Raw genomic sequence first — 27,863 nt, 5'->3', positions numbered from 1 at the left:
AGCCCCATGGGCCCATCCCCATCCTGTCCCCATCCTGTCCCTGTCCCCATCCCTGTCCCCATGGGCCCATCCCCATCGCTGTCCCCATCCTGTCCTTGTCTCCATCCCTGTCCCCATGGTCCCATCTCCGCCCCCATGGTCTCGTCCCCATCTCTGGCCCCCTGGTCCCATCCCCATCATCACACCTCCATCCCCATGGTCCCGTCCCTGTCCCCATGGTCCTGTCCCCATGGTCCCATCCCCATCATCACATCTCCATCCCTGTGGTCCTGTCCCTGTCCCCATGGTCCTGTCCCCATGGTCCTGTCCCCATCGTCACATCTCCATCCCTGTGGTCCCATCCCTGTCCCCATCCCTGTCCCCATCATCACATCTCCATCCCCATGGTCCTGTCCCCAATGTCACATCTCCATCCCTGTGGTCCCATCCCCATCGTCCCGTCCCTGTCCCCATGGTCCTGTCCCCATCATCAAATCTCCATCCCTGTGGTCCTGTCCCCGTCCCCATGGTCCTGTCCCCGTCCCTGTCCCCATCGTCATATCTCCATCCCTGTGGTCCTGTCCCTGTCCCCATGGTCCTGTCCCCATCGTCACATCTCCATCCCTGTGGTCCCATCCCCATCCCTGTCCCCATGGTCCTGTCCCCATCGTCACATCTCCATCCCCGCGGTCCCGTCCCCGTCCCCGTCCCCCCCCTCGGCCGGACCCCGCAGACAAAGACGCAGCCCGTCGCCCTTAAAAATATGACACGTTTTATTGCCCTGCGCCCGGGGAGCGCGGCGGGGCCGGGCGTCCGGGGGCCCCGGCGTCCCCAGCGTCCCCGCTGCAGCGCTCCGCCATCACCTCGGCTACACCCCAAAGAAACCCGGTAACATATGCTGCTAGGTGAATATATATTTATATAATAAATCCGTACGGTAATAAAGTAAATAGGAACCGTCTCGATGTCGCTTAAAAGAGCGGAATCGTGTGTGTGTGGCCGTGTGGCTGGGTGGCTTGGTTTTTTTTTTTTTGTTTTTTTTTTTTGCTTTTTTTCTTAATTTTTGGTCCTCAGAAAAACCTGCTCCAAGGCTGGAGGGAGGTGGTGGGGCCGGGGGGGCCCCGTTTCGCCCCGATCTGCCCCCCCCCCCGAGGGTCCCCGACGCTCTTCCCAGCGGCTTTTCCGCGGAGCCCGGTCGGGATCGGGGCGACGCGGAGGCATAAATTAAAGAGGGGCAGAGCCGGGGGGGGCCGGGGGGGGGAGGGCTCCGCTTTAAACATACCGGTCGACAGCAGGATTTTTTTTTTTTTTGTCTTTTTTCTCTTCCTTAAGGTCGTTTGAAAAAATAGAAGGGGATATATTAAAAAAAATAACCATCTGAAGCAGAGCCGCCGGGCGCCCCGGCCCCCCCCCCCCGCCAAGAAACCCCGAAGCAGGTCAAGGTGAGCAACCCCCCGCCCCCCCCCTCCACCGAGCAAAGGGGGGGGGACGAGAAATAAAATAAGATCATCCTTGCATAGGTAACGCGGTCGCTATAACGTGCGGGAACCGGCAGGGAGGCCGAGCCGCGCCGGGGCTCGGGGGCTTGGGGGGGGGGGGGGGGGCAGGCGGGTTTGGGGCGCGCGAGCGGGGATGCGGGGCGCGGGGGGCCGGGGCCGGGCCCCCGCCACGAAGCGCCAGCGCTCGGTGCCGCCGCCGCCGCCGCCTCACAGGTCGCTCTCGCCGTACAGCGCCGTGGAGAAGGACTTGTAGTCGAGGGCGCCCGGGACGGCGTCGGGGCCCTGGTAGGGCGCCATGCGGGCGATGCAGTACTCGGCCTGGTCCGGGGGCAGCTCCCGCCTCAGCTCCTCCGCCGTGATGTAGTTCTGCGGCGGAGACGGGCCGAGGTGAGGCCGGAGGCGCCGCCGAGCTCCGGAGCCGCTTCCCGGCTCTCCCGGGGGCTCCGGCACCCTCGTCCCGAAGGCTCCCGCGCGCGTCCTCACCTTGTCCCCAGCGAGGACCTTGAAGGAGGCGATGACCTGGTCGGCCGTGTCCGTGTCGGTGGTCTCCCGCGACATGAAGTCGATGAAGGCCTGGAAGGTGACGATCCCGCTGTTGTTGGGATCCACGACGCTCATTATCCGGTTGAACTCGGCGTCGCCCTGCGAGGAGGAGGAGGAGGAGGAGGAGGAGGAAAGGAGAGAGGCTGCGGTGAGCAGAGCGAGGCCACGATCCGCCGGGGCCGCCCCGCGTCCGCCCTCCGCCGCGAGCTGATCCCGAGGGCTCCGGCCGCTCCGGCAGCGCGGGAAGGGGCCCCCGGCCTGCAGCGCCCTCCCGGCCCCCCCGGGCAGACGAGAAGGAGAAGATCAGAAAGGGAGAGGGAGGAGAGGGGCGAAGGGGGAGCGAGCAGAGAGCCTACCAGGCTGCATCCCGTGGAGATAAGGAGAGCTCGGAAGTCATCCGTGTCCATGCTTCCTGCGCGCTTCTATTCCGGGAGGATGGCAGAGGAGGAAGAGGAGGGAGAGCCAGCAACGAAGGGCAGAGGAGGGCAGTGCATGCAGAGGCGGATAGGGAGAGAGGAGGGAAAACCAGCAGGGCAGCGGCGGGGGGAGAGGAGGAGAGAAACAGGCAGAGATTGAGTCAAAAGAGGCATTTTGGAAGTCGACGCAGGACGGCGAAGGAGCAGGGGAGAGGGGCCGAACGGGAAGATCCAGCGGGAACACGGGCAACGGAGGGCAGGAGGAAGGGGAGGAGGAAGGACGAGATGGGGGTGAAGGAAGAAAGAGGAGAGCGGTTAACGGTGCGGGCGGCCGCAAGGCGCGGGGCGGCGGGGCCGGGTACCTGCCGGTCGTTCTCCACGTCGTAGCCCAGGCTGATGAGGCAGGCTTTGAACTCCTCCGGGCCCAGGGAGCCGCCGTGGTCCTGCGCCCGGGGCAGGAGAGCAGCGCGGAGGGAGGCAGGGAGGGAAAAACACTCCGTTAGCTGAACGCACGTGGGGAATTTCAAGGCAACGGGGGGGGAAAAAAAACGCCCCAGGGGGGAAAAAGCAACGCCCCAGGTCTCGCTGCTGCTGGAAGAGCGGCGGCGGCTTCAGGGGGACCCGAGCTGCGCGTCGGCTCCGTCCGCGCTGCCCGAAGGCGACGGCGGAGGCGGGTCGCGCGCCAGGGAGGTCCCTGCCATCGGCCTCGAGCTCCCGGGTACCTTGTCGAAGTGGTTGAAGGAAGCCCTGAACTCCTGCATCTGCTCCTGGCTGATGCCCTTGGCGTCGCGCGTCAGGATCTGGTTCTCCACCTCGTTGCTGGTGCGGGCGATGGTGGTGAGCAGCTGCTCCCAGCCCACGCGGATGTGCTGGGGGAGGCGAGCGGCGCGTTAGCGGGGCGAGCGGCTCGGCATTTCGGCTTGCGCCGAGCCGCCGGATGGGAAGCGGCTAACGCCGACGGCGTGGATCAAGGCGGGAAGCCGCCCGCCAGGCTCAGAGGCTCCGGCATCCCCGGCTCCCGAGTCAAGGCTTCGCAAGGGGAAGCGCCACCGACCCCTGCGCCGCCTCGGCCCGGCTGGGCGCACCCGAATCGGGCTGCCGAGCTGGGCAGCGGCGGCTCCGGCCTCCCCCTCCCAGCGTTTCGGAGGCCCCGGGGAGCGGCGCGACGGGCGCCCACCTCCATGGTGTAGTTGGTGTGCTTGTTGTCGAAGATGAGCGCCTCCTGAATGAGCTGGTGCTGCTGCTCCAGCAGGTCGAGGTTGGGCTTGTAGTCCACGATGCTCTGCTCGTACTGCTTGAGGTGGTTGAGCTGGTCCTCCAGCGTGCCGTTCATCTCGATGGAGATGCGCCCGATCTCCTGGGGGAGCAGCAAAGCCGGTCAGGGGGAGCGGGAGCGGCCGGCCGCGGACGGCAGAGGGCACTCCAGCTCCGGCGGCGCCCGCGAGCCGCCGCGAGCCGCCCGGTCCGGCCCTCACCTCCATCTTGGTCTGGATCCAGGGCCCCACGATGTTGGCCTGGCTGGCGAACTGCCGCCGCAGGTGCTCGTTGGACTGCTGCTTGCTCTGCTCGTCGAGCAGCGCGTGGTCCCGCTTGGGCACCAGCTGCTGGACCTGCGCGGAGGGGGGACGGGGATCCGTTTAACGGGACCCCGGAGGCTTTCCGAACGCCGGCGACGGCTCGTTTTGGCAGCCGGGACTCGCTGTGCCGAGCCGGGACGTGGCGGCAAGGGTGCTCACCCGCTCCCACTTGGAGTTGATGATCTGCGGGGTGACGGAGGTGTAGGGGTTGTTGCCGGAGAGCTTGATGCTGTTGAAGTCGGCGATCCTCTGCGCCTCTCTCTGGATGCCCAGGATGGCTTCGCGCTCCTTGTCGGCGTCGGGCAGGGTGGATTTGAACTGGTCGTGGGCGGCGATCAGGCCCTGCGAGAGACGGGAGCTGCGTTGGGGCGTCGCGCGGTGGGGCCGGCTTCGGCCGGCGGGGGACCGGGAGGCCCGGGGACCTCGGGGCCGGGCCGAGGGTGATTTTCTCCTGCTCCCACAACTGTCCTTCCACTGAGGACGAGCTCTCTGGGCCTTACAGACCCCAAAGCTCACAGCGGCGTGGAAAGACGGCAGCGAAGGCGCCTCAGAACGTGAGACAAAGGCGTCTGCCGAAAGCTGAAGCCTCCTGCGTCTCCTACCTCGATCTCCTCGATGGTGTGGACGATGAACATGTCCTGGAGGTCTTCCATGGCGCTCTCCATCCAGTTGTTGAAGGGGGCCGCCCGCTTCGCGTACTCCAGGTGCAGCTCGTCGATGGTCTCCAGCTGCTTCTCCGTTTTCTGCGGGAAGGAGGCGCGGGGACAGAGGGACAGTTAGGGACAGAGCAGCCTCCCCGCAGCCGCGCTCCGGGGCAGGGAGCCAGCGAGCGGGCGGGTTTTATTCACCTCGAGGGCCTCTCTCCTGCTGTGGGTCAAGGAGCCCAGGACGTCCCACTGGTCACAGATCTTCTGGCAGCGGGCGTTCACGCTGGGAGAGTCGTAGTAATCCAGCTCGCTGCGGGGGCAAAGGGGAGAGAAGCACGGGGTGAGGAGGCGAGAGGACGCGGGAGACCCCCGTCCGCATCCCGGGAGCCGGCCACGAGACCCGACGGCCCACGACAGCTCCGCGACTCGCTAAAAGCCCCGCGCGCGGCGGCAGCTCCAGCTCCTCCGCGGCTTTTCCGCGGAGCGACGCTCCGAGCCGGCGCGTCCCCGTTTCCCGGCTCCTCGAGCCGCCGGAATAAGGGCTCCATTCATGGCTTTGCCCTGCCTCGGGCTTTCAGTGTACTAATTGTGCGCGAGTTTATCTGGCTGGAAAAAGCGAAGGGCGGCGCGCGGCTCCCTGGAAGCCCTTACAATAACTGTATTCTAGCGGCGCGAGAAGCGGCAGGGGGAAGGGAGGGCGGGACAATAGGGGCACTGTGCGGAGGCGGCAGCCGCCGCTCGCCGGCGATGCGCCCGCCGGGGCTCGCCCGGGCTCCGCCGGCAGCCGAGGCCCGGAGAAAACCCTGCCGCCGCCGCCAAAACGGGCCGCGGAGCGGTGGGAAAAGCCAAGGGGCGCCGAGCTCGGGGCTCCGGCGGGCTGCGAAAGGGAGGGAGGGCGGACGGGCGGGCGGACGGACGTACTTGAGCTCCTGGGCGATGGCGGCGATCTGCTCCACGCGGTCCTGGTGGGCGGCCAGGTCGCTCTCGAACGCCTCGTGCTTCCTGATGAGCGCCTTGATGTCCGACAGCGTGGCCGTCTCGTAGTCCTTCTGCTTCAGCATGGCCTCCTTGCCTGGCGAGGGCAGGGCGACGGCGGTCAGCCCCCCCGGCCGGGCCCCTTCGCCGGGGACGGAGCGCGGCCCGGGGCGACACCAAGCTCCGCGGGGCTTCGATTTTCGACGCAGCCCGAGGTCCCTTCGGCATCCAGCTCCTCCTTCCCCAATCCCGACGGAGAAATTCCTCCCGCCGCCTCCCCCTCCCGTGGCAGCACCCGGCTCCCGGGTCGGAGGCAGCGGCTGCCGCGTTTGAGCTCCGGGAGCTCCGGGCCGGCCGGAGAGGCTGCGAGAGCTGCCAGCTGCTCCGCGGCGCTTGGCGGTGCCGTTTTAGGAATTTCACCGTCACCGCCGCAGTTTTGAGGCAGCAAAAGCGAAACCAGACAGTGCCGCTGCTGACGGGCCCCCAAAAGCGGTGCTGTCCCTGCCGGGACGATCGGCACGGCGCTCTCCCTGGGAACGGCATCCTTCCCGGACGGAGGAGGGATCACCGCGTTTGCTCCGGAGAAGGAGGCAGCTCCCTGCTGGGAGGCTCGGAGGGGCAGCGGCCACGTCTCGCCACCCGGCCGCAGCGGGAGGACGGGCGGCAAAGGAGCCCGGCTCCCGCCGGGAAGAGGGGGGACGGCTGGATCCGAGGGTTCCTCCCCGAGCCTCTCGCCGCGCGCTGCTCCTCCTGCCCCAAAGCAGCGCGTTTTCGCCCTACGCCCCCCCAAAAAGGTCCCCCCCGAGCAGCTACCTTCGGTCCAGGCCTCGTGGATGGAGGCCTTCTGCCTGAACTTCTCGGCGAGGTGGTCGAGGCGCTCCAGGCGCCGGATCTCGTTGAGCAGCCACTCCTCGTAGCCCTTCTCGGCCTGCTCCAGGTGCTGCCAGCCGGTGTTGATGTCCTGCGGGGCGGAGCGGAGCGGAGGGTGCCGGGCGTCGGCGGGGGCGGCCCGGGGGCAAGCGTCGCACCCGGCTCCCCCCGAGAGCAGCTCCCATCGCTGCGGGAGCCCCCGCAAGAGCAGAGATCCGGGGAGGCCGGAGGAACCCACCCCAAACGCCCCCCCTCGCCCTGGGGGCCCGCGCCGGCGGGCAACCCGCGCGCGCGGAGCTCACCGACACCATCTTCCCCTCCGAGGGCATGAAAGCGGGCCGGTTGCTCAGGCGCAGCTTCGTCTGCAAGGTGTTGAAGTTGATCTCCAGCTGGCATTTCTCCTGCACCTTGGGAGGCTTGTGGATGCGGCGGTAGTCGCGGAAGTCTTCCAGCTTCTGCTGCATCTCCTGGATGGTCTTCTGGGGGCTGCGGTCCTCCAGCCAGGGGATAGTGCGCTTAATCCACTCCAGCAGCTGCGGGGGACGGGGACCGGCTCGACCGAGGCAGGGACGGCGGCCCGGGCCGTATCCGCCGCCGGGGCCGGGGGGAGGAAGGCAAAGCGGGGAGCCGCGCGCAGGGGGGGGGCTTACGTCGGAAGCCAGCTTCTCGTAGTCCTCCATGAGGTGCTCGTTCTCCTGGTTCACGGCCAGCACTTTGCAGATGCGGTTGGCCGCCGTCTCGGCCTGGAGGGGAAGGCAGAGCAGCCGGCGGGTGAGCGGGGCCGGCGGCAGCGCGGCGAGGCTGCGGCCCCCCGACCCGCGCGGCCCCCCGAGCCGAGCGAGCGCCCCGAGCCGCTTCCCGGGGGTTTTATCCAGCAGCGTTCGGCAGCGGCTTTACCTGGAAGCAGGAGCTTTTCTCCCGTTTTCCCCCTCGCCCCGCTTGCGGGGCGGCCGGCGCCTCGCCGCAGGGCAGGGCCCGAGGCCCGGGACACCCCCTCGCCTGCGCTGCCCCGGCCGGGCTTTTACCGGGATCCGAGCACCGTCCTTCGGGCTCGTCCGTGCGGGCAGATCCTCGCTACGCGCCGGGAATAGGTGAGGAAGAGGAGGAGGTGGAAAAGCAAGGCGGGGGGTCGAGCGCCTCGGCAGGCAGCACAGAGAGAGTCCGAGAGGAGGAGGCCAGAGCCGGGACCGACAGAGCTAGCGGAGAGGGTCTACGGGACGGGAGAGGAGAAACAGAGCTGGGGAACGGGCGGCCCCGAAGGGGGAAAACCGACAAGGGACCGAACCCGAGACGTGAGCAGCCTCTGGGAAAAGCACAAGCGCCAGCAGCCCGGATTCGGAGCCGCCGCGGCCTCCTCGCCGCGGTTCTCCGGCGCCCATCGGCAACCAGGACTTGCGCGGTTTGCTCCGCAGAGCAGACTTTGCAAAGCTCAGCTCGGAGGGGCGGCGATCGCTAAGGGGCCACGTCCAGAAACGGGAGCAGCTCCCTCGTACGGGAGCCGCGCGGCGAGAGCGAGAGGCCTGAGCACGTTCAGCTGCAACAACCCGACCGCTTCCAGCGGAGCCAGATCCGAGGGCGAGCGCGGGCGGGCGGAAGGAAAGGAAACGGCGGCTGCGGTCGCGTCGGGAGCCCCAGATACCTCCCTGCAGAGCCGCGAGGCGACGGGTTTTGACCCAGGCCGGTGCCGGCTCGCGGCAGAGGTCGAGCAACGTCCCTATGCGAGGTCTCAGGCCAGACCACGGGCTCCCCGTTCCCCCTTTGCAAGTCCTCCGAAGCGCCTAAGCTGATCTAAACCACCGCCAGAGCTCTCGTAAGCCCGGACCGCGCTGGAGGGAGCGGGAAACGCAGGTCGCTATGCAAACTGCAACTTGGGGACTTCGGGAAAGTTCACCCAGGTCATCTACGGTCCCACAGGGTGGGAAAAGACAGGCTGGGCTCAGCCAGGAAAAGACTGGTTTTCAGCAGCACTTTCCAGACGAACGTGGCTGGAAGAGAAAGCGGGAGCCCGCGGGGAAGGAGGGGAAGCGGCAGGGCTGACGCTAACCCGCCGGGCTGAAAGCACAAGATTCGCTCCCGTCAAAGAGCCAGAAGTCCCCTAACGAGCCTAAGGCAGATCTGCCCGGTTAACGCATCCAGCCGCAGCGTTCCCGCCACTGCTACTGCGTATTTCTAATAAAAAAAGCAGCCTTAAATTGGGGAAATCTGTGCTGAACGTCTCCAGCTGCAGCTGCTGGTGGGATTTCTCGACCGCGGTTGGAGCTGAGCTCTGGGGCACTCGATGCATGCCCTGTCGCCGTTGCCGCTGCGGCTTACGACGCGCCTGCTCCGCTCGCCCACGGGCAGCAACGGCAGCGGTTCCGGCCTCGGGGCAGGAGCCTCTTTAGGAAGAGGGCCGCTAGGAACCGCGGTTTTTACACCCGCTGCGTCCCCTCACGCTGCGTTTAACAGCTCCGGCGGGGTCTCCTGCTCCCCGCGGCGGCTGCGAGGAGGGGCGGCGCAGGAAGCGGCCGGGGTTTTGCTCTTAGGACCCGCGCCCGCACCGTTCTCCTACCAGCCGAAGCAGAGCAAAGGCCGGTCTCGGCTCTACGTTTCGAGAAGCCGTGCAGCAGCGCGACAAGCCTCCGGCAGCGGGAGGGAGCGGGTTAGCAGCGGCTCGAGCCCGGGCACCTGCAGCAGCAGCACGCAGCTCCGCCCAGCCAAGCTCACCTTTTGAGCCCCCGAGAAAGCGTGGTAGAAGCAGGAAACGTATGTCATGATGGCCTTCTCATCGGGCCTGAGAGTGCCTACAATATCTGCGCAGAGAGAAAGGGAGGAGACAGGGTGAAGGAGCAGCACGGGACTCTCCAAACCCCTCGAGCATGCAGCGGAGGGGACAAGCGCTTGCTGGGGACCGGGATCCAAACCGGAGCTGGCTGACGGGGGTGCGTTTGCCGCTGTGCTTCCTTTGCTTTGCAGCCCGGCCTCCCGCAGAGCGCCGAGGCCTCGTTTGCGAGACACGAGCTCCCAAGTTGCGTCAGGCAGCTTTACGGAGCTTGCAGAAGTTTGCCGGCGCCCCGGGTTATTGGCAGCTTGGCGCTCTGCCCGTTACTCGGCCGAGCTGCGCCGGCATGAAATTACAGCTAGGATCAGGGAAGCCAAGCAGCTTTTTAAACCCGCGTGAACAAACTGAGGTTTGGTTCCCGGTCAACGAGAGACAACGGCCATCTGAAAGAGAAGTCGAATGAGCGCAGGATGCCGCAGTCGGGAAATGTTACAGCGAGATGGACACAGCCGCCTCCGGTACCTTCTGAGCCCCGGAAAAGGCATGGTAGAAGCTTGACACATAGGTCATGATGGCTTTCTCGTCAGGGCGGGCTGTGTTGACAATGTCTGCAAGTGAACGACAAGGGTTAGGTCGAGGAGGGGCACTCGCTTCCTCACGTGAGCCAGACTCGCTCGCCAAGCCGCGTCTGGCGCCACGTCCAGAAGCTCTTCCTTACGCTGGAATCCCACAAACAAGCGGCAATTAAAAGCCAGCTAAATACACCTGTACAGGCAGAAGAGCGTGTTAAAAACAGGTCCCGTTACGCTGAACAACCCCCCGAACCGCTGGCCGCCAGCGTGTTGTCCTCGCGCCTGAAGGGGCAGGTTTTCCGGGAGAACTCGGACGTTAATCGCGCGTGGAGGAAGTCGCCCCTCGGCAGCGTGCTAAAGCATGGAGCGCCCGGACGGCTTACCCTCCGCATCCAGCATCTTGGGGATGTCCAGGTACTTCTCCGCCACTTCGAAGGCGTTGTTCAGGTTGGTCACGGGGTCGTCCTGGAAAGAGGGGAGAAAAAGCCGCTGAAGGGGCCGTCCGAGCGGATCACGGCTTCGGAAAGCACGGAAGCGTCGTCACGGCTTGGCCGCGCGCATCCCTAATCCAGAGATCCCCGGGAAGCGGCAGCTGTTTTCTGAATCTCTCTCGGTTTCCCGTTCCCGCTTCGCGGAGGAGACGCGGGGGGAGTTTTCCGATTTGCCAGTCTCTCCTTCCGCTGCTGGGGCAGCGGGACGGGAGGGCAGCCACGCTCCTCTGCCAGCTCAAAACGCAGCGTTCAGAGGAGAAGAGCAGCGGAGACTGAACTACCGCAGAGCTTTACCTTTCTGAGCTTGTCGTATTCAATGAGCTCGGGTCTGTGCCGGTGGATCAAGGCATTGAAAGCAAGACCGTCTTTCCAGCTGCAAGAGAGCAGGAGAGAGTGAGGCTGCTGCCGCAGGGCAGGGGTTAATTCACGCTACCAAGGACGATCGCGGAGCGCTGCGCAAAGGGTCCCGACATCCCCCTCCTGTCCCGGCCCTCCCGCTGTAAATTAGCAAACCGGGGGAAACGTATAAACTGCATCTTCCCCGGATCTAGCCTTGAAAACCTCCCCTGGAGAGGCAGCCCGGAGAAGGGGCAGGTATTTCAGACGTAACCGCGGCAAAAACACGCGGGTTGCGTTTTTCCCTGCCAGCCGAGCCCGGCTGAAAGCTGCTCCTGCTTAACGGCAGGCGCCCGACTCCTTCCGAGCAGCCAAGGCCGGAGGAGCGGGGCTCGTGTCCTCCGCACGGCATAACGGAGCCGAGACACCGTCGCCCGGAGCGCCGACCTGATGTGGAAGTTCTGCACGTTGACGTTCTTGTACGGGGCCGTCTTCCTCTGACACCACAGCAACAGGCCCTCCTTGGCGGAGGTCTCTGCGGAGGGACACCACGGGTCAGGGCTTCGCCCGGAGCCGGGCGGAAACTCAGCGCAGATCCCGCAAACAGCCGGAATTTGTCCCCCGCTAACGGGCGGCGGCTGGGCGGCCTCGCGAGCGGCGCAGGGCCGCGGGGCGGGTTCGGCTCGCGCCGCCGAGCGCGTTTCACCCCGTCTGCACCGCCGTGCGCGCGTCCCCGGCCTCTCACCTTCCACCGAGATGTCCTGGATAGCAAATCTGAGGATAATCGTCCATATCATGCCCAGCGTCATCTTCGCGTTGCCGTCCACGATCTCTGCGGGCGACAGGGAAAGGCGTTCACCCCCGGCAGATGCCACCTCCCGCCCACGCGAGCCGGGAGAAGCGTCTCGAGGCGCCGGAGCCCTCGGAGAGGAGCCGCCGCTCCGCAGAGCCGCCACGGGATGCCCGATGCTGGGACGGCACCGTGGGCGCATCCAGAGGGACGTTTATCGCTCCGCGGCTTGCAAGAATTAAAGGATTGCGGGATAAGAGCCCAGAGACCGGGACGCAGAGGACGCTTGGAGACCAACCAGCTGCTGCCCGGCGCGACACCGGCGCGGGCGACTACTAACGCGGCAAACGAGCGGCACAAACATCTCCTTCCTCCCCTCCCGCTTCCTCGCGGGTACCGAGGAGCAAAGCGGGAGCCGCACTCGAGATGCCGGACACCCGGATCGGTGCTCGTCACCCAACCACGCTTTGCTTTTGCTGCTGGCGTTGCTGGCGGGCAGGCGCTAAGCGGGGAGATGCCACCGCGCGCCGCATCCTCGCCCCGTCTTTCACCACCAAGTCCAGCTCCGGAGCGACCGTCCTTCATAAAAAAGACGTTTTCCAGCTCCAGCTGTTGACGCCCGGCTCCGGGCGCCCAGGATCGCCCGGGAGGGATTTGCTCGAACAAGCAGGTGTGAAATTTCGCGTGTCTTGAGCAACCGAACCCTCCCCCAAAGCAAGCGTGGGGGGATTAAGCCGAGAGGCTCAAGGAGCGGCTGCCTGCAACGGCCGCTCGGCTGGCGCGTGGGAGACCGCGGCGGAGAAACCGCCTGTTGCAACCGCCGCCACACCCTCGCGTCGTGTGTTTTCCTGCGGCGCCCGTCGGGACACGCACCGGTTTCAGGAACGGTTTCTCCGGCAGCGAAGCGACGCCAGCCGAGGCACTTCAAAGCCGCGGCCACGGCGCTCGGCTCCGCTCCGACCGGCTCTGCAAGGTGAGCGCTGCCAAACGGGGCCGCGGCCGCGCCGCCTCTCCGACGCCGCTGCCGAGAGCACGCGGGGCTCCGGCACCGGAGCCGCTCCGAAGCCGGCACGCCGGCGGCTCGCCCCGGCGCCGGCCGCGAGCCGTGTTTCCGCGCCGGGCTCCCGTTTGTTACGCAAATCCTCCGAATTCAGCGGCTCAGGGAAACCGCCGGCCGCTTGCCGAAAGCCCCGCGAGCAGCGTGGCAGCCGCCGGCCGCGCCGTGCTTATTTTGCAACTCGAGAAAAACTGAAGCAAAGGTTTTCTGGGCTGTTTGACCGGGTTGTTTTCGTATTGACAGAGCAAATAAATACAGCTGGGGAGAGGCAGGGCCCGGAGCAGGCCCGGCTCTGGAGAACCACGCGACGGAGGAAAATCCGAGATCCTCAGCTAATGGCAGGAATTCTGGTTTTTAAACCGTAATAATTTTCCTGCCAGCGCGTACACTTGGCAAGGCTCCAAGGAATACCAGGCAAAAAGATCTGGAGCCACGCGGACCCAAATATGCGGCTGTTTTGGCGCTTTCCTTCCCGGTTTTGATCCGATCGCTAACGGCAATTAGTCGAAGGCGGTAGCAGGCACCCACCTGATGAGCCCAGGCAAAGCCGGGCCCTAAACTGAGTGCTAAACCTCACTGACTGCAGGCAAGCGAAAAAAAACAGCCCAAAACCCTTCAGATCGCCCCTGCTTCAGATCTCCCCAGCAATTTGGCTTCCCTTCGAGCGAGCCAGAAGCAGAGAAGCGGCGGAGCTCGGGCTTTGCTCAAAAAGCCCGGTCCAGCGCGAGCTGCCTCGTCCAGGCCTCGCTCAGGGCAGGCCGGGCTCAGCGACCGTTTCTGCCGAGTCCAGCAAAAGCGGGTTGTGCAACAGCTTCCCCAAAATCGCCCCGACCTCGGCGATTCCCAGCGCTGCGACCGATCCGGTTGTGCAAGCGGTCGCGCACGGCGCCGACGAGCCGCCGGGGCCTCGACCGGCCCCAGGAGCCGAACCGGCCCCGGCGAACCCACCTTCGGCTCCGATGGAGACCAGCTTGACGCCTTTGCTCGCTATGAAGTCGAGCGCTTTGTTGACGTTGTTGATTTTGTGCACTCTCATCTTCCCCCGCTCCGGTTTGGGCAACCGTTCCCCTGATTAAGAAAAGAAAAAGAAATCGGCAGAGTCAAAAGCTTTGGTTTAAGCTGAAAGCTAAAGAACATCAAGGAAGACAAGGCAGAGGAGCCCTTTACCACGATGCTGGGGCAAAACCCTTGCTTTTAGGTATTTCTGTGTGTTTCTATTAAAAAATAAATAGAAATAAGGGGTCCCAGGGTTTCTGTTAAAAAATATATAGAAATAAGGGGTCCCAGCACAGGGGAAGATCTTCTGTCCTAACAGCGCGACTTCTCCAGGCAGATTTTGAGGAGCGAGCGGCAGCGAGAGCGTCCGTGGGTACGGGGAGCTGTGACGGAGGACGGCGGCGGCGGGGAAGGAGCCGGCACCGAACCGGCGCGCGCGACTCACCCGAGATCACCTCCAGCAGCAGCATGAGCTTGAGGCCATCGCGGAAGTCCTCGTCGATGTTCTCGATCTGCGTGCCGGCCTTCCGCAGGTGGGAGTTGCACCAGGCCGTGAACGTCTGCGGGAAGGAGGGAGAGTGAGACGTTTTGGGGCCGAACGCTGCGAAGGGAGGCGAAACCCCGCGGGACCCGCGGCCCCGCGGGCGCGTGAATGCGGCATTGTTCGGCCGCGGCCCCGCTGAGCTCACGGCCGGGGAATGCTGCGGCGACGGGTTTAACGAGCCATTCATCCGAGGAGGAGGAGGGGGGCGGCGGGGGGAGGAAGGCTTCCCCCTCCCCGCGGGAGCGCATCGGCTTTACGACGCTGCGGGACGAGGGGCGGCGGAGGGAAGCCGGCGGCTCCCCCGGATCCTTCTTCAAAGCCCGGAAAGACGCTTCAAAGAGTGAAACTGGCGGCAGGGCGGACGCGCACGGAAAGAGACGTCGTTTTTTTGGTGCTTTGCTGTTTCTCGGTCGACCGAGGGCCGACGGGCCCCAGGACGCAGCTCGCGCCCGCCACGAAACGGGGAGAGCCGAAGGGCAAAGCCGGCACGTGGCGGAAGAATAAATAAGCCACGACCGACCTAGGCAGGAGAAGCGGGTCACCTGCGGCAGGGAAACGATAAGCGGCGGCTCTGCTCGTGCCAGGCCACGTCCCGGCCCGCGTCCTCGAGGAGAACAGTGTTAAAACAGCGTTAAAACAGCATGAAAACAGTGCGAAAACAGCGCTAAAACAGCATTAAAACAGTGCTAAAGCACCCGGCGGGTTCAGGGAAGGGTGCTGGGATGAGCGTGCAACGGGGGGGATGAGCGTGCAACGGGGGGATGAGCGTGCAACGGGGGGGATGAGCGTGCAATGGTGGAAACATCCCAAAACCGGGCTGCTTCCAGGCCGGGGGCCGCCCCGCTGGCAGCCGCGGTTTGGGAGCCGCTCACTTGTTTTAGAAACGCCATGGAAACGGCCCCGGAGTTAAAAATAGCCGGGGAAGAGCGGGAGGCAACGGGAAGCCGCCGCGGCTGCGCCGGAGGCTCGTGTCTGCGGAGAAGCGGCTGAAAGAGGCGGCTGCGCGCGGCCACCGGCGTTTCCGTGGCCCGGGAGGCTCCGGGGCGGCTTTCCGGCATTGTGCGGGAGCCGCTTTGTCCCGGAGCGGGAGCCGGCGACCCACCTCCCGCCGGGGCCGGGGGGCCAACACGAGCCCTGGTTCACTGGGGGATGTTTTGGGGAAGAGAAGGGGAAGGAAAGGGGGGGGGAAAGAGAAGGGGAAGGAAAGGGGGGGGGAAAGAGAAGGGGAAGGAAAGGGGGGGGGAAAGAGAAGGGGAAGGAAAGGGGGGGGGAAAGAGAAGGGGAAGGAAAGGGGGGGGGAAAGAGAAGGGGAAGGAAAGGGGGGGGGAAAGAGAAGGGGAAGGAAAGGGGGGGGGAAGAGAAGGGGAAGGAAGGGGGGGGGAAAGAGAAGGGGAAGGAAAGGGGGGGGGAAAGAGAAGGGGAAGGAAAGGGGGGGGGAAAGAGAAGGGGAAGGAAAGGGGGGGGAAGAGAAGGGGAAGGAAAGGGGGGGGAAGAGAAGGGGAAGGAAAGGGGGGGGAAGAGAAGGGGAAGGAAAGGGGGGGGAAGAGAAGGGGAAGGAAAGGGGGGGGAAGAGAAGGGGAAGGAAAGGGGGGGGAAGAGAAGGGGAAGGAAAGGGGGGGGAAGAGAAGGGGAAGGAAAGGGGGGGGAAAGAGAAGGGGAAGGAAAGGGGGGGAAGAGAAGGGGAAGGAAAGGGGGGGAAGAGAAGGGGAAGGAAAGGGGGGGAAAGAGAAGGGGAAGGAAAGGGGGGGAAGAGAAGGGGAAGGAAAGGGGGGGGAAGAGAAGGGGAAGGAAAGGGGGGGGAAGAGAAGGGGAAGGAAAGGGGGGGAAGAGAAGGGGAAGGAAAGGGGGGGAAGAGAAGGGGAAGGAAAGGGGGGGAAGAGAAGGGGAAGGAAAGGGGGGGGAAGAGAAGGGGAAGGAAAGGGGGGGGAAGAGAAGGGGAAGGAAAGGGGGGGGAAAGAGAAGGGGAAGGAAAGGGGGGGGAAGAGAAGGGGAAGGAAAGGGGGGGAAAGAGAAGGGGAAGGAAAGGGGGGGGGAAGAGAAGGGGAAGGAAAGGGGGGAGCAACACACGGAGGAAACGCAGGGAGAGGGTCCGGAGCGGCGGCGCGGGAAGGCCGGCGGGGTCGGGAAGGGCTCCCGCGCTCGAAGCCACCGTCCCGCTCCCGGAGACTAAACAAAGCTCCGGCGGAAGAAAGGGAGGAATTTCTGGACGCGTTTTCCCAGCGCTGCAGCTGGAGGATGGATCAGGGGATGGCGGGATCGCGGGAATCGCGCGGGACGGCGGGATCCATCCCACGCCGCGGCCTGACGGAGAAGCGGGCGGATGCAGCAGCACCGCTGCGGAAACGCGGGTCTGGGGAGACCAACGCCGGGTCTGCCAGCGGCTCGGGGAAGAGCCGCTCTGTCGTTTAAGCAGGACAGGAGGGAAAATAGATAAATAAAAGTTAGAAAATGACAAGCAGCGAGGTTTTTATTTCACAGGGATCCTACGGAGCGACGATTCCCAACCACCTCCGAGCCCGGCCTTTCCCCGGCGCTACCCAACACGGACACCCCAAAACGGGCAAAAAAAGGACGTGCAAAAAAACCCCAGAAGGTGCAGCCAGCCCCAAACCGCTCCTTAATTCCGGTTACAGCAATTACCCGCCCGCGGCCACGGCGCGAGCACCGCCCCGGGGCCACGAGGAGCCACCGCCTCCGGTCACTTGTCGCTCTCTGCAATTTTTTTTCCTGCTAATTTGCTGCTACCAAACGAAGGAGGAAGAGGCCGGAGCGGGCGGATTCTCCTCATTCTTTTCCCTTATTAGGCCTCGATCGCTGGGGAGCCGGCGGAGAAGCGGCCGCAGGAAATGGCCTTTCGGCGCTGGCCGCGGGGAGGAGGGGGCCGCGGAGGGCCGGGGCCGCCGGGACGAGCCGAATCCTCCCGGCCCACAGCGAGTCCCCGCGGCGGGACACCCCCGTTTCTGCTTTTAAATTGACTAAAAACAGGACCAAACCCCAAAGGGGAATCAACCCAAGGTAGGGCAGTAGGTGAGTCAGGGCGGGAGGCGCCGGGCGTCCTCGCATTCCTGCGGGATGAGGCGCCCGGCGCGGGCACACCTCTCCCGAGCCGGGTGTTGCCTCCGCCGCCAGACGCCCAGAAACCCACGTTCGCAGCTGGTTAAAAATTTATCCAACCGCTCAGCGTGTTCAGCCCTCACGGAAGGTTTCCTTTCCTTTTTTTTTTTTTTTTTTTCCAGCGGCACATTTCTGCAGCTAAATATAAGCTCCCCGTAAGAGTTTGCCCCATGAGATCATGGGAAACTCAAGGTAATTCTCCGCCGAGCGCGCTGCGGCGGCCGAAGCCTCCGCTCGTCCGAAAAGCAGACGCTAAAAACGCGGATTTCGGCTGCACAAAGACGCCGGGACGTTGAATTCGAGCCGGCGACTGTATCTGGCCCCTTTGGGCCGGCTGAGCTCGACGCGGGGCCTCCGCGAGTCGCCCGGCCGCGGGAGCATCCCGCCTCGGGCGAGCCGCAGGGGCGGAAAAAGCCGAGTGCCGCGCTCGTTAGTGCGCTGTGGTGGATTAATGAGTGTTTTAATGCGCTCACTCACTTGCTTTCGCCTTCTCGGCAGCGTCCAGGCCGGGCTGGGGGAGTTTCGCAGAGGTCGGAGCTGGTGCGAGCTGCGGTTTCCATCCGGGCTCCCGAAACCTCGCGGCTGGTCCCGCGTCTCCCCGAGGCCGGTGCGCAGCTCCCCTCCGCCCGTTTCCAGCCGTTTCCCCCAAATCCGCGCGGTTCCCGCTCCTGAGGCTCCCCTGGGAATCGGGAGACCCAGCGCCGGGATGCGAGGGGGTGATTTTAGGCCGGATCCTAAGCCAGCGGCAGTCTCGGGCCGGGCCCATCCTGGACGGCGGCTCTCGGCACGAGGGCAAAGCCGGTCTCTCCGGAGTTTGGGATAAAAATGCTCCAAAAGCGGCCAGATCATGGCCGGACCAAGTGCGGGGACTCGTTTTTTTTCCCCGAAGTGCCTTAAACTCACGTCTAGACGAGGAACATGCAGAAACGCCCATCTCCCCGCCCAGGGCTCAGCAAAACCCCTCGCGATCCCAACAGCCTTCCACGGCCTTCGGATGCAGTGAAGCCCCCAGCTCCCCCCGGTCGCCTTTTGGGGGGAAAAACCCCTCGTGGGTTCATTTGAACGAGCATTTTTTTCGAGCAAGCATCCGAACGTCACCGAGGAAACGCCAGCGTCCTCGGCCCCTGCCTGCAACTGGTCCCCAGGCACCATCGTACGCGCAGGTTTTGGGGAAACAGCCGAAGTTTCGTTTCCGAAGCCCCGCTCGTTAAAGCTGCTCGTTAGGAGCAGACCCGGGGCCCAGCCGCCCTCCTCGGGCGCTGCCAAAACACCCCCAAAACCGTCTCCGCGGTGGAGGAGCCGCAGGGGTCCGACCGGCCGCTCGGCGCCCCGGGCCGCGCTAAAGCGGCACTAACACCATCATCATCATCGTCACGGTCAGCAGTCGCCAAACAAACAGGGGTTTAAAGCCGCCTCGGCGGGATTAAGCGGATGAAACCTTTTCCCGGCGAATCCCAACCCCGGGATCGAGCCGCGGGGCTCGAGACGGGCGGTTCGGCGCGATCCCGCGCCGCGGCCCCGCGTCGGGCCGGGTCCCGCAGACCCGAGGCCTGTTTTTAAGCACGTTTCCCCCGCGGGGAGCCGAGCGCGAGCCGCTTTCCGGCGGCGCCGGAGCTCTGGCGGCCGGATGTTTGCCTTTGGAGAGGAACCAAGAATCCCGGAGCGGCCGCTCCCAGACGCCGTCCGTCCTCCCGCGCGGCCTCGACGGGGGTCACGAGCGCGGAGCAGGGAAAGCTCCGGGGTCCCGGTGCGTTACAGCCGCCAGCGAGGCCTCGCGGGCCGGCCGGGAGACGCCGGACGTCAGCCGGAGGCCAAACCAGACGCTAAGCAGCCCCCGTCGTTAGCCCGAGCTCGTAAACACGCCAAGGTCGTTAACGAGCGCAGAACAGCCCGGCGCCAAACGTGACGAGCTGCCGCAACCGAAGGCAGCAGCGCGTTCGGCGCAGGGACGAAGCCGAGGGCTCCGGAAAGCGATGCCGGACCCTCAAACCCGGGACGATCCCGCAAGAAACGAGCGGCGGCTCCGCGAGACGAGGGTCTCCCAAACGCTGCCGCTATCGCGGCGCAGGCGGCAGCTCCGCTCGCTCAAGGACGCCGTGTTTGCGCGGGGTTGTTTTCCCAGCGCGGAAGCCGGGAGCGCGCGGGCAGGCCGCGGCCCGGCACAGAGCGGCCCTTTTTTTCCCTTTTTTTTCCCTGCGTGTGTTTGTTCGTGTTTGCAGGAACGCGCGGAGGACGCGGACGGATTTCGCCCTGCTGCTCCAGTCGCATAGCTGAGATTCCAGAGGAGAAACCCCGGGGACTGGACACATACCAGCGGCAAAACCGCAGCAGCCGGCACGACTCGCGGCCGCGCGCAGCCCTGCGCCCGCCGAACCGGCAGCTTTCCGCCGAGCCGCGGGGGCCGTGCGTCCGTTCTCCGCGCGCTCCGAGCCGCCGTCGCCTTCCCGCTGCGTCCTCCGACGTCCCCGCGGCAGAGCTAAGCCGCGATCCCGCTTCCCGCGTCCCCCCCGGGGACGGCCGGGAGCCGTGAGAGTTTCCATCCCGGCACCACAGATGTTTAAACGATCTTCGCTGGAAGCTGCTGCCTCGTCCCCTTTCCAAGGCGGCCGGTGCTCGAGGAGGGAACGGCCGAACCGGCAGCTCGGTGAACGGGACGTCGGTGAGGCCCTGCTGCTTTTCCAGGGACGCCGGGAAGGTGCCGGCGAGCCGTTCCCAAGGGACGCGCGCTCCTTGATTGCCGAGACCTCCTGGCATCTGCGAGGGAAACGTTCCTCACCCCTCACATCCCTCCTTTCGGGGCGAGGAGGAGGACGCCGAGCCTCGTCCCACCCTCCCGGGGCGACGAGGGGAGAAGCGCGGGGGAAGGAAAGCGAAAAACGAGCCCCCTCCCCAAAACCGCCCGACGGGTCGGACGCTAAACTCGGGGGCTCACGGCCTGCGGAGGCAAAGCTCGCGCTTCGCAAAGCCCTCGCTAAACCCGACCGGTTTCGCCTTTGGACCAGCTGGGTCTGCGAGTGCTGCCGTCGACTTTGAAGCCGGCGGACCTTGGACGCTGCCGGGGCGCCAGCTCGGCCGTGACGCGCGCGGCGCTTCCTCCTCGGGCCGCCGCCGAGGGGGGATTTTCCTCCGGCTCGAGCCCGCGGCTTGATTTACTGCCTCGGCCTAACGCCCGTGAGACTAAACAGTCCTGCGAGGCTTACGAGGGATCGCACGTGTGCCCAAACCCTGTCTAAATATTATGTCTCGCTGTCTGCGCGAGCGCTGCGCAGCGAGACGGAACGCAGGAGAACGGGACTCCGAAACCTGGCAGCTCCGCCTGGCCCGCGGCCCGCACAGCTCCGGGCGCGAAACGCGGGGATGCTCGGGCCGGCGGCGAGCTCCGGGCGCCAAACCGGGCTCTTCCCATGCCGAGTCCAGTGGGGATGCGGAAACGCCGGCTCTCGGGCTTAGGCGAAGGTGGGGAAACGGGTGAAACCGGTGCAAATTGCATCGGAATCCGCTTCGGCCTCGACCGCTTCGCGCTTCCCCCTTATCTCGGGTTTGAAACCCTCAGGTTTTCCGCTCCGCTTTCTCCTCTCTTCCGCAAGGATCACGAGGGAGCCGGGCCACCGCCCGCGGGCGCGCCGGCACGGCCCAGCGTGACTCACCGGCCCTGGCGCTGCCCGGGGCGAGGACGTCGCGTTGTGCCGCTCGCCGCAGGACTCAAACCGCTTCGTTTCAGCCAAAACCGATGGTGCATCTCAAACCGGGCGTGCGGGGACGGATCCGGCTTCTCGTCGGGGCTTCGCCGAGCGGAGCTGCTGCCGCTGCTTGAGGCCGTTACCGAATATCGTCACCGAAAAGGAGCGAGCGGGGCACGTTTTGGGGCTCTGAAGCCTCCGGCGCGAGGCGGCAGGATATCCTCCCGGCGAGGCTTTCGGCGGCAAGGTGCCGCCCGCGGAGGTCTCACCCCGCCCGGGGCAGGATGCGAAACCGCGTGGGAACCGCCCGCGGCCTCGGCCCGCGGCGGGGAGGCGGCAGCAGCTCGCGGCCGAAAATAAAACGTGTCAAAACCGAGACCGACGGCGAGAAAAGCTGACGCCGCCCCAAAGGCACTCGGCAGCGTCACGAGCGGGGCCGGAGCGAGCGGGACCTCGGCAGCGCGGAGGAGGAGGAGGAGGAGGAGGAGGGAGCGCAGCGCCTGGCACGCGCTTCCCGCGCTGATGCCATTCGGCTGGTTTTTTTCCCCAAAACAGCGTAGCTATGGCAACGAAAGCCCGGCGTAGCGTTTATGGGTTTATACAGGTGTCCACACTGGTCCGGCATCCGCCGGCCCAGGAGCGCGGCGCCTTTCCCGGCAACACGTCGGCTTGGAGAGGCCGATCATCACCCGATCCGGCCTCTCCCAGCTGCGGGATATTCCCTAAAATTCCTTAAAATTCCTTAAAAACCGGCACAACCGCTGCCCGCGTTCGGCCACGCTTCGCCGTTCCCACAAACACGTGCTCGCCGCAGCCGGAACAAAACACTCCCTCTGCGAGTCCCTCCTGCTGCCGACGCGGGGTCTAAAAACTCCTCCGCCTCCGCGGCTTCCGCTCCGTGTTCCTAGCGCCGTCTCCAATACCGGCAATTAGGGCAATTAAACGCAATAGCAGATGGCCGCCGCGACGTCGCTGCCTGCAAACAAATCCGAACCGCCGCAAACGGGCTCGGATCGTTAACGGGAGGGACGCGGCGTCCGTCCGCGCGGCTCCGGCGATGCCGGCGGGGGAAAGGTCTCCACAATAAGGAGGGAGGAAGCGGGACGACGCCGGAGAGCGGGAGGGCGCCGGGATTTGGGCACGCGTGACGGCTCCGGCGCTCGCTGAGCCGACACCGTGGAGGAGCTTCGAGCGGAGCTTCGGCACCAGCGCGGCGACGGCTCCTCGCGGGCTCTTCCTCCTCCTCCTCCCGGAGCCCGCGGAGGAGGCGGCCGCGCTCCGCGCTCCTTCCCGGCAGCCCAAGGCTCCGCCGGCCCCTCCCAGCGTCGCGCGACGCCCAGGACTTTCCTCCTGGCGAAACCCTGGGCAGCGGCTCCTTCTCCCCCAGTGCCCTTTCGGTCCCTCCCGGCCCAGCCCGGAGCCTCCCTTCCCTCTCCCCCACCACGGATCCGGATCCCTCTCCCCCTGCTCCGTCCCGGCCTCCCCCCTCGGGAAGGGGCCGCCCGACGGCGCCCCTCTCGCCTCCGACGGGACCGAGGCCCCCAATCCTCCCCGGGGGGGGGGATCCCCCCTCAGAGCCCCCCAGTGCCCTGATTTCCCACCTCGGGGCCTCGAGGCCGCCTCGGGACCCCCCCACATCCCCATCCCCTGCTTGGGGGGGTCCCTCAGGCTCCCCTCCCCGTGCCTCTCACCTCTCCTCAGGGCCCTGTCTGCTCCCCCCCCACCCCAGGCCCCTATCTCTGGCCTCAGGACCCCCCCGAGGCTTTGTCTTCTTCTCTGGGACCCCCAAGTCTCTCTCTTCAGCCCCCCCGACCCTCTCTCCTCATGGCTTCTCTCCCCCGACCCCCTCCTCACAGCTGCCCCCCAACCCTCTCTCCTCACAGCTCCCCTCTCTCCTCACACCTCCTCTCTCTCCTCACACCTTCTTTCCCCCCCAACCCTCTCTCCTCACGGCTCCTCCCCCGACCCTCCCTCCTCAGGCCCTCTCTCCTCATGGCTTCTCCCCCCCGACCCCCTCCTCACAGCTGCCCCCCCGACCCTCTCTCCTCACAGCTCCCCTCTCTCCTCACGGCTATCCCCCCAGCCCTCTCTCCTCACACCTTCTTCCCCCCCCAACCCTCTCTCCTCATGGCTTCCCCCCCCCGACCCTCTCTCCTCACGGCTCCTCTCTTTCCTCACGGCTTCTCCCCCCCCCCCGACCCTCTCTCCTCACAGCTCCCCCCTCGCCGGCGCCCACCTTGCGCTGCTGCTTCTCCCAGGCCGGGTCGAGGAGGAGGTCGCGGTCCCAGTCGTCCTCCTGGGCCATGTAGTCGCCATTGGGCCCGGGCCCGTTGCCGCCATAGGCGTAGGGCTGCCCGGCGCTGTGGTAATCCACCATGGCGCGTCCCGCTGCGCTCCGCTCCTCGCCGCCGCGCCGACGGGCTCCTCTGCGGCCTCCTCCTCCCCCCCCCGCCCCGCCCCGCCCCGCCCGGCCCCGCCCGCCGCGCCTGCGCGCCCCGCCCGCCCCGCCCACCGCGCCTGCGCGCCCGCCCCGGCCCGCCCACCGCGCCTACTGCGCCTGCGCGCCCTGCCCCGCCGCGCCCACCGCGCCTGCGCGCCGCGCCCCGCCCTCCTGCGCCCTCTGCCGGCTCCGCAGGGAGCACCCGCCGCCCCTGCGGCGGCGCATGCGCGGGACGCTTCCCGCCCCGCCGCCGCCTCAGGGCGCAGGCGCCGCGGTGAATATGCATGAAGGGGGCGGGGCCGAACAGTAGCGATTAATATTCATGAGGGCGCGCCCCGGGCGGGGTGTCAACGAGCGGCCACGTCAACCCCGTCCGCTAACAGGGCGCCGCCGCCGCTCATATTAACGATGCTCATGAATATGCATGAGGGCGGGGCCCCACCTGCTCGTGAATATTCAACAGCAGCGTTTAACCCTCCCACGCTGTCATTAACAGTTATCGAGTCCATTAATGACGTGGGGAGCACCACCAGGAAAAGTGATGGCATGGGTGGAAATGAGATTAATATTCATGAAGTGGGCGTGGCCTCGTGCAGAGAGGCGGAGCCTAGGCAAAGCCGCATTCCCCAGACAGTGCCTTTTCCCCCTGTTGTTTTCGGGAATAAGGAGACAGGAGGGTCCCGGACAGCCGCAGCATGTGACCCCCCCCCCACGTGTGCAGTACCCCAGACCCCACTGGGGCCGTACTGGGCTCCCCGTCCTGCCCCCAGAGCTGCTGGGGGCAGCAGGACCGCAGCCCCCAGCCCGTGCTCCCCTCTCCCCCCAGCCGGGGAACACCCCAGTGCAGTGCCGGGCTCCTGCGCCCCCTCCCCAGGACCCCCCCGGGGAGCCGCCATGGGGCCACGACCCCGGGACCCCCCCCGGCCCCAGGCCTCCTGTGGCTGAGCCCCCCAGGCCCCGCCGGGGCCCAGCTCATCTCCCCCCGAGCGGCCTCGGCCCCCTCCAGCCCCCCCCGAGCGACACAGCGGCGTCAAAGCGTCTCTTTTACTGACTGAGACAGCGATTAAAAGGAGGAACGGTTAAAACGGAGGCCACGACGGTGTCCCGGGAGCAGCGCGGCGGCAGCGGGGGCTCAGAGCGAGGACGCCATGATGCTGGAGACGCCTGCGGAGAGAGGGGTGAGCTTGTGGGGGGGGGGCCCGGGCCGGGGGGGGGGCCGCCCCATGTCCCAATACCCACTGTCGAAGTCGATCTTCTCCACGATGTTTTTGGGCTTGATGCTCTCCTCCTGGTTGCAGATGAAGATCTTCCCGGGCTCCGTTTCCGTCCAGCCGTATTTGCTCATCCAGACCTTTAACTGGGCGTCTGCGGCGCAGTGAGGGGGGGGAGAGGGGCGGTGTCACCCCCCTGGCAGCCCCCCCGGCGGCCCCCGCCCCACGCAGCCTCACCTGAGAGGTCTCCCAGCATCTCGGCCAGCAGCCAGCGGTCGATGTGCTGGTACGTGATCCCCACCACGTGGCAGATGACTGCAGAGAAGCCCAGCGGCAACGTCAGTCCGGGCAGCCACCCCGGCCCCCCCAGCCCCCCCCGGCCCCCCTCACATTTCCTCACGGAGTCCTCGAAGCCGGTGATCCCGTCCAGCAGCTCCATGTTCTCATCCAGCGCTTGCTGCGGCGAGAAGGGGGGAAAAGCCCCGTTCAAGGTCCCTGTGCCGGCGGCCGCGCGGTGGCACCGGTGCCGGGGGGGGGGGAACTCACCCAGAAGGACTGGAAGTGGCAGGTCTCCAGCAGCTCCCCCAGGTAGAGGATCTGCCGGATCGGCCTCTCCTCCTGCTGTAGGCGGAGCGTCAAGGGAAACGCGCCGGAAGGCGCCCGGGCCTCGCGGCTCCCCCCTCCCTCCCCGGGGGCCCCGTTTCGGGTCTCCCGGGCGGCAGGGAGCTCCGACATGGCCGCGGCAATGCAAAGCCGCAATCGCGGCTCGGCCTTCTCCCATCTCAGCAGCGACGCGCAGGTTCCAGCTTCCAGCACTCGCCACAGAAACGCCCCGCCGAATTCACCGGGGCCTGGGGGGGCCCGACTCATCCCCGAGGGCCCCCCCGAAGCCATGAGGCCCCCCCCGGGAAGGATACGTGGGCCTGGTCGATCATGCACTTGCAGAGAGTGAAGTCCGTGTGGGGCAGGTTGGTCAGGGCCTTGAGCAGGATCTGCGCCGTGACGGTGGTCTGGAAGAAGGCCGGGTTGAACTGGTACCTGCGAGGAAGAGGAGGGCGGTTGGGTGCGGGGGGGCCCTGTATGTGGCCCCCCCGCCGCACCGGCGGCCCACGCGGCGCTCACAGCTTCAGCACGGCCAGGTTGGCCTCCAGGTCGTAGGCGTTCTCCTTGGCCTGCGTCTCCACGTAGCGCTCCAGCGTGGCCAGGTTCTCGGGGTTGTACCTGCACGGGGGGGTGGTCGCTGAGGGGCCCCCCCGCCTGTCCCCCCCACCCCTGCCCGGGACCGGTCACCCCCGGCCGGGGGATGTCCCCAGCACACTCCTGGCCCCATTCCTGGGGGATCCCCCCTGATCCTGGGTGCCCCCATTCCAGGTTGGGGCCCCCCCTCCCATTTCCCACCCTGCTGCAGGTGGATGTTGGTTCCCCCACAATTCCTGGTTCCCCCCCACAAATCCCAGCCTAGCCCCCCCCCCCCCCCCCCCCCCAGTCCCCATCCCTCAATTTGCAGCCTAGGCCTCCCCCCTCCACCTCATCCCCCAAAATCCAGCCTAGGCCTCATCCCCCCTCCCATCCCAGTCCCCCAAATCCCAGCCTAGGCCTCATTCCCCCCCACCCCAGTCCCCCAAATCCTGGCCTAGGCCCCCCACCTGGCCCAGTCCCTGTCCCCCAAATCCCAGCCTAGGCCTCCTCCCTGCCTGGTTCCCCAAATCCCGGCCTAGGCTCCCCCCGCCCGGTCCCGGTCCCCCAAATCCCGGCCCAGGCCCCCCCCTCCTCCGCCCCGATCCCCCAATTCCCAGCCTAGGGCCCTTCCTCCACCCCGGCCCCCCAATTCCAGGCCTAGACCTCATCCCCCCTCAGTCCCGGGCCCCCAAACCCCGACCCGGACCCCCCCCCCACCTCCGCCCCGGTCCCCATCTCCCAATCCCCGGTCGACGCCGGCTCCCCGGGCCCGGTCGATGCCCCCCCATGGCCGGTGCCGCCGCCCCGCCGGTACCGGTCGATGCCCCGCAGCAGCTTGCCCACGTTAGCCCGCATCTGCTCGAAGAGCGCCATGGCGCACGGGGCCGCCGCCGCCGCTGCCGGAAGCAGAAGGGCCGCGTAGGGCTCCGCCGGCCGCGGCAACTTCCGCTTCCGGCGCCCGCGCTCGCCAGGCATGGCGGGACAGTGGAGGACTCGGCGGAGGCGGAAGGGAGAAGGGAGAAGTCCGCGCACGCGCAGAGAGGAACCAGCCGCAGGGCGCGGCGGGGGGCGCCTTATACCCCCCGCCCGTCTCGAGGCCCCGCCCACCGCGAGGCCCCGCCCACCGGGCCGCGCGCCCCCTCCCCACAGCCGGCGCGAGGGGGCGCGGCCTGGTAGGACTGGGCCGGACTGGGGCCGAACTGGGCCCAAACTGGGCGAGGGGGGTCACACTGGGCCGGACTGGGGCCAAACTGGGCCCAAACTGGGCGGGGGGTCACACTGGGCCGGACTGGGGCCCAAACTGTGCCCAAACTGGGAGGGGGGTCACACTGGGCCGGACTGGGGCCAAACTGGGCCCAAACTGGGCGGGGGGTTCACACTGGGCCGGACTGGGGCCCAAACTGGGCCCAAACTGGGAGGGGTTCACACTGGGCCGGACTGGGGCCAAACTGGGCCCAAACTGGGCGGGGGGTCACACTGGGCCGGACTGGGGCCCAAACTGGGCCCAAACTGGGAGGGGTTCACACTGGGCCGGACTGGGCCCAAACTGGGGGGGGTTCACACTGGGCCGGACTGGGCCCAAACTGGGCCCAAACTGGGAGGGGTTCACACTGGACCGGACTGGGCCCAAACTGGGGGGGGTTCACACTGGGCCGGACTGGGCCCAAACTGGGCTGGATGGGGGTCACACTGGGCAGACTGGGCCCAAACTGGGCCCAAATGGGAGAGGGGGGTTCACACTGGGCCGGACTGGGGCCAAACTGGGCCTAGACTGGGTGGGGGGGGATCACACTGGGCCAGACCGGGGCCACACTGAGGCCAAACTGGGCCCAAACTGGGATGGGGGCAGCACTGGGCTCAAACTGGGACCCAGTGGCCCTCTGACTGGGGGCACACTGGGATGGTACTGGGACCAACCTGGGACCACATTGAGGCCACCCTGGAGGCCACACTGGGATGATACTGGGACCATGCTGTGCTCACACTGAGGCCACGTTGGAGGCCAAACTGGGATGATACTGGGATCATACTGGGCCCGTGCTGGACTTATACTGAGGCCACACTGGGATGATACTGGGATCATACTAGGCCCGTGCTGGGCTCACGTTGAAGCCACACTGGGATGATACTGGGACCATACTGGGCCCACACTGGGCTCATATTGAGGCCACACTGGGATGATACTG

The 27,863-nt window shown here is 66.5% G+C and overlaps 2 protein-coding genes across 8 annotated transcripts; both read right to left on the bottom strand.

The window, feature by feature from the left end:
* Nucleotides 1-734: 734 nt before the first annotated feature.
* On the bottom strand, nt 735-23,322 carry ACTN4 (actinin alpha 4). 7 transcript variants are annotated; one of them, XM_064503061.1, is made up of 22 exons: nt 23,084-23,321; nt 13,955-14,069; nt 13,462-13,581; nt 11,412-11,498; nt 11,114-11,201; nt 10,625-10,703; nt 10,223-10,304; nt 9,790-9,875; nt 7,157-7,249; nt 6,809-7,039; nt 6,450-6,597; nt 5,583-5,733; nt 4,863-4,971; nt 4,617-4,757; nt 4,174-4,356; nt 3,913-4,047; nt 3,615-3,794; nt 3,160-3,306; nt 2,800-2,880; nt 2,378-2,443; nt 1,962-2,120; nt 735-1,844 (listed from the first exon to the last, which is right to left on the bottom strand). In XM_064503061.1, the coding sequence occupies exons 1-22, from the start codon at nt 23,222-23,224 to the stop codon at nt 1,686-1,688; spliced, it is 2,781 nt and encodes a 926-aa protein (XP_064359131.1). In that variant the 5' UTR covers nt 23,225-23,321; the 3' UTR covers nt 735-1,685. The 7 variants fall into 7 exon arrangements, with proteins under 7 accessions (XP_064359131.1, XP_064359134.1, XP_064359128.1 ...); XM_064503064.1 differs by lacking the exon at nt 9,790-9,875 and adding an exon at nt 9,213-9,298; XM_064503058.1 differs by having other exon boundaries at nt 735-2,120; nt 23,084-23,322.
* A 995-nt stretch (nt 23,323-24,317) lies between these two features.
* Nucleotides 24,318-26,667, bottom strand: EIF3K (eukaryotic translation initiation factor 3 subunit K). The gene is made up of 8 exons (XM_064502956.1): nt 26,492-26,667; nt 25,621-25,719; nt 25,416-25,536; nt 25,045-25,119; nt 24,889-24,955; nt 24,736-24,813; nt 24,527-24,652; nt 24,318-24,451 (listed from the first exon to the last, which is right to left on the bottom strand). Exons 1-8 carry the CDS (start codon nt 26,650-26,652, stop codon nt 24,420-24,422), a joined length of 759 nt encoding a protein of 252 aa, XP_064359026.1. The 5' UTR covers nt 26,653-26,667; the 3' UTR covers nt 24,318-24,419.
* Nucleotides 26,668-27,863: the final 1,196 nt, after the last annotated feature.

Source organism: Dromaius novaehollandiae, chromosome 34 (genome assembly GCF_036370855.1).
Source record: "Dromaius novaehollandiae isolate bDroNov1 chromosome 34, bDroNov1.hap1, whole genome shotgun sequence".
Taxonomy (NCBI): Eukaryota; Metazoa; Chordata; class Aves; order Casuariiformes; family Dromaiidae; genus Dromaius; species Dromaius novaehollandiae.
Note: the sequence above shows the minus strand (reverse complement) of the source record. Positions and strands in the feature narration are given on the sequence as shown.

Coding starts and splice junctions, on each gene's coding strand:
- ACTN4 (XM_064503058.1), bottom strand. CDS start 23,224: ATGGTGGATTACCACAGCGCCGGGCAGCCCTACGCCTATGGCGGCAAC. Junction 11,202..11,411: donor CCAGGACATCTCGGTGGAAG/GTGAGAGGCCGG, acceptor GTCCCTCCGCAG/AGACCTCCGCCAAGGAGGGC. Junction 6,598..6,808: donor CGGAGGGGAAGATGGTGTCG/GTGAGCTCCGCG, acceptor TCCGCCCCGCAG/GACATCAACACCGGCTGGCA.
- EIF3K (XM_064502956.1), bottom strand. CDS start 26,652: ATGCCTGGCGAGCGCGGGCGCCGGAAGCGGAAGTTGCCGCGGCCGGCG. Junction 25,537..25,620: donor AACCTGGCCGTGCTGAAGCT/GTGAGCGCCGCG, acceptor TCTTCCTCGCAG/GTACCAGTTCAACCCGGCCT. Junction 25,120..25,415: donor GCATGATCGACCAGGCCCAC/GTATCCTTCCCG, acceptor CTCCGCCTACAG/CAGGAGGAGAGGCCGATCCG.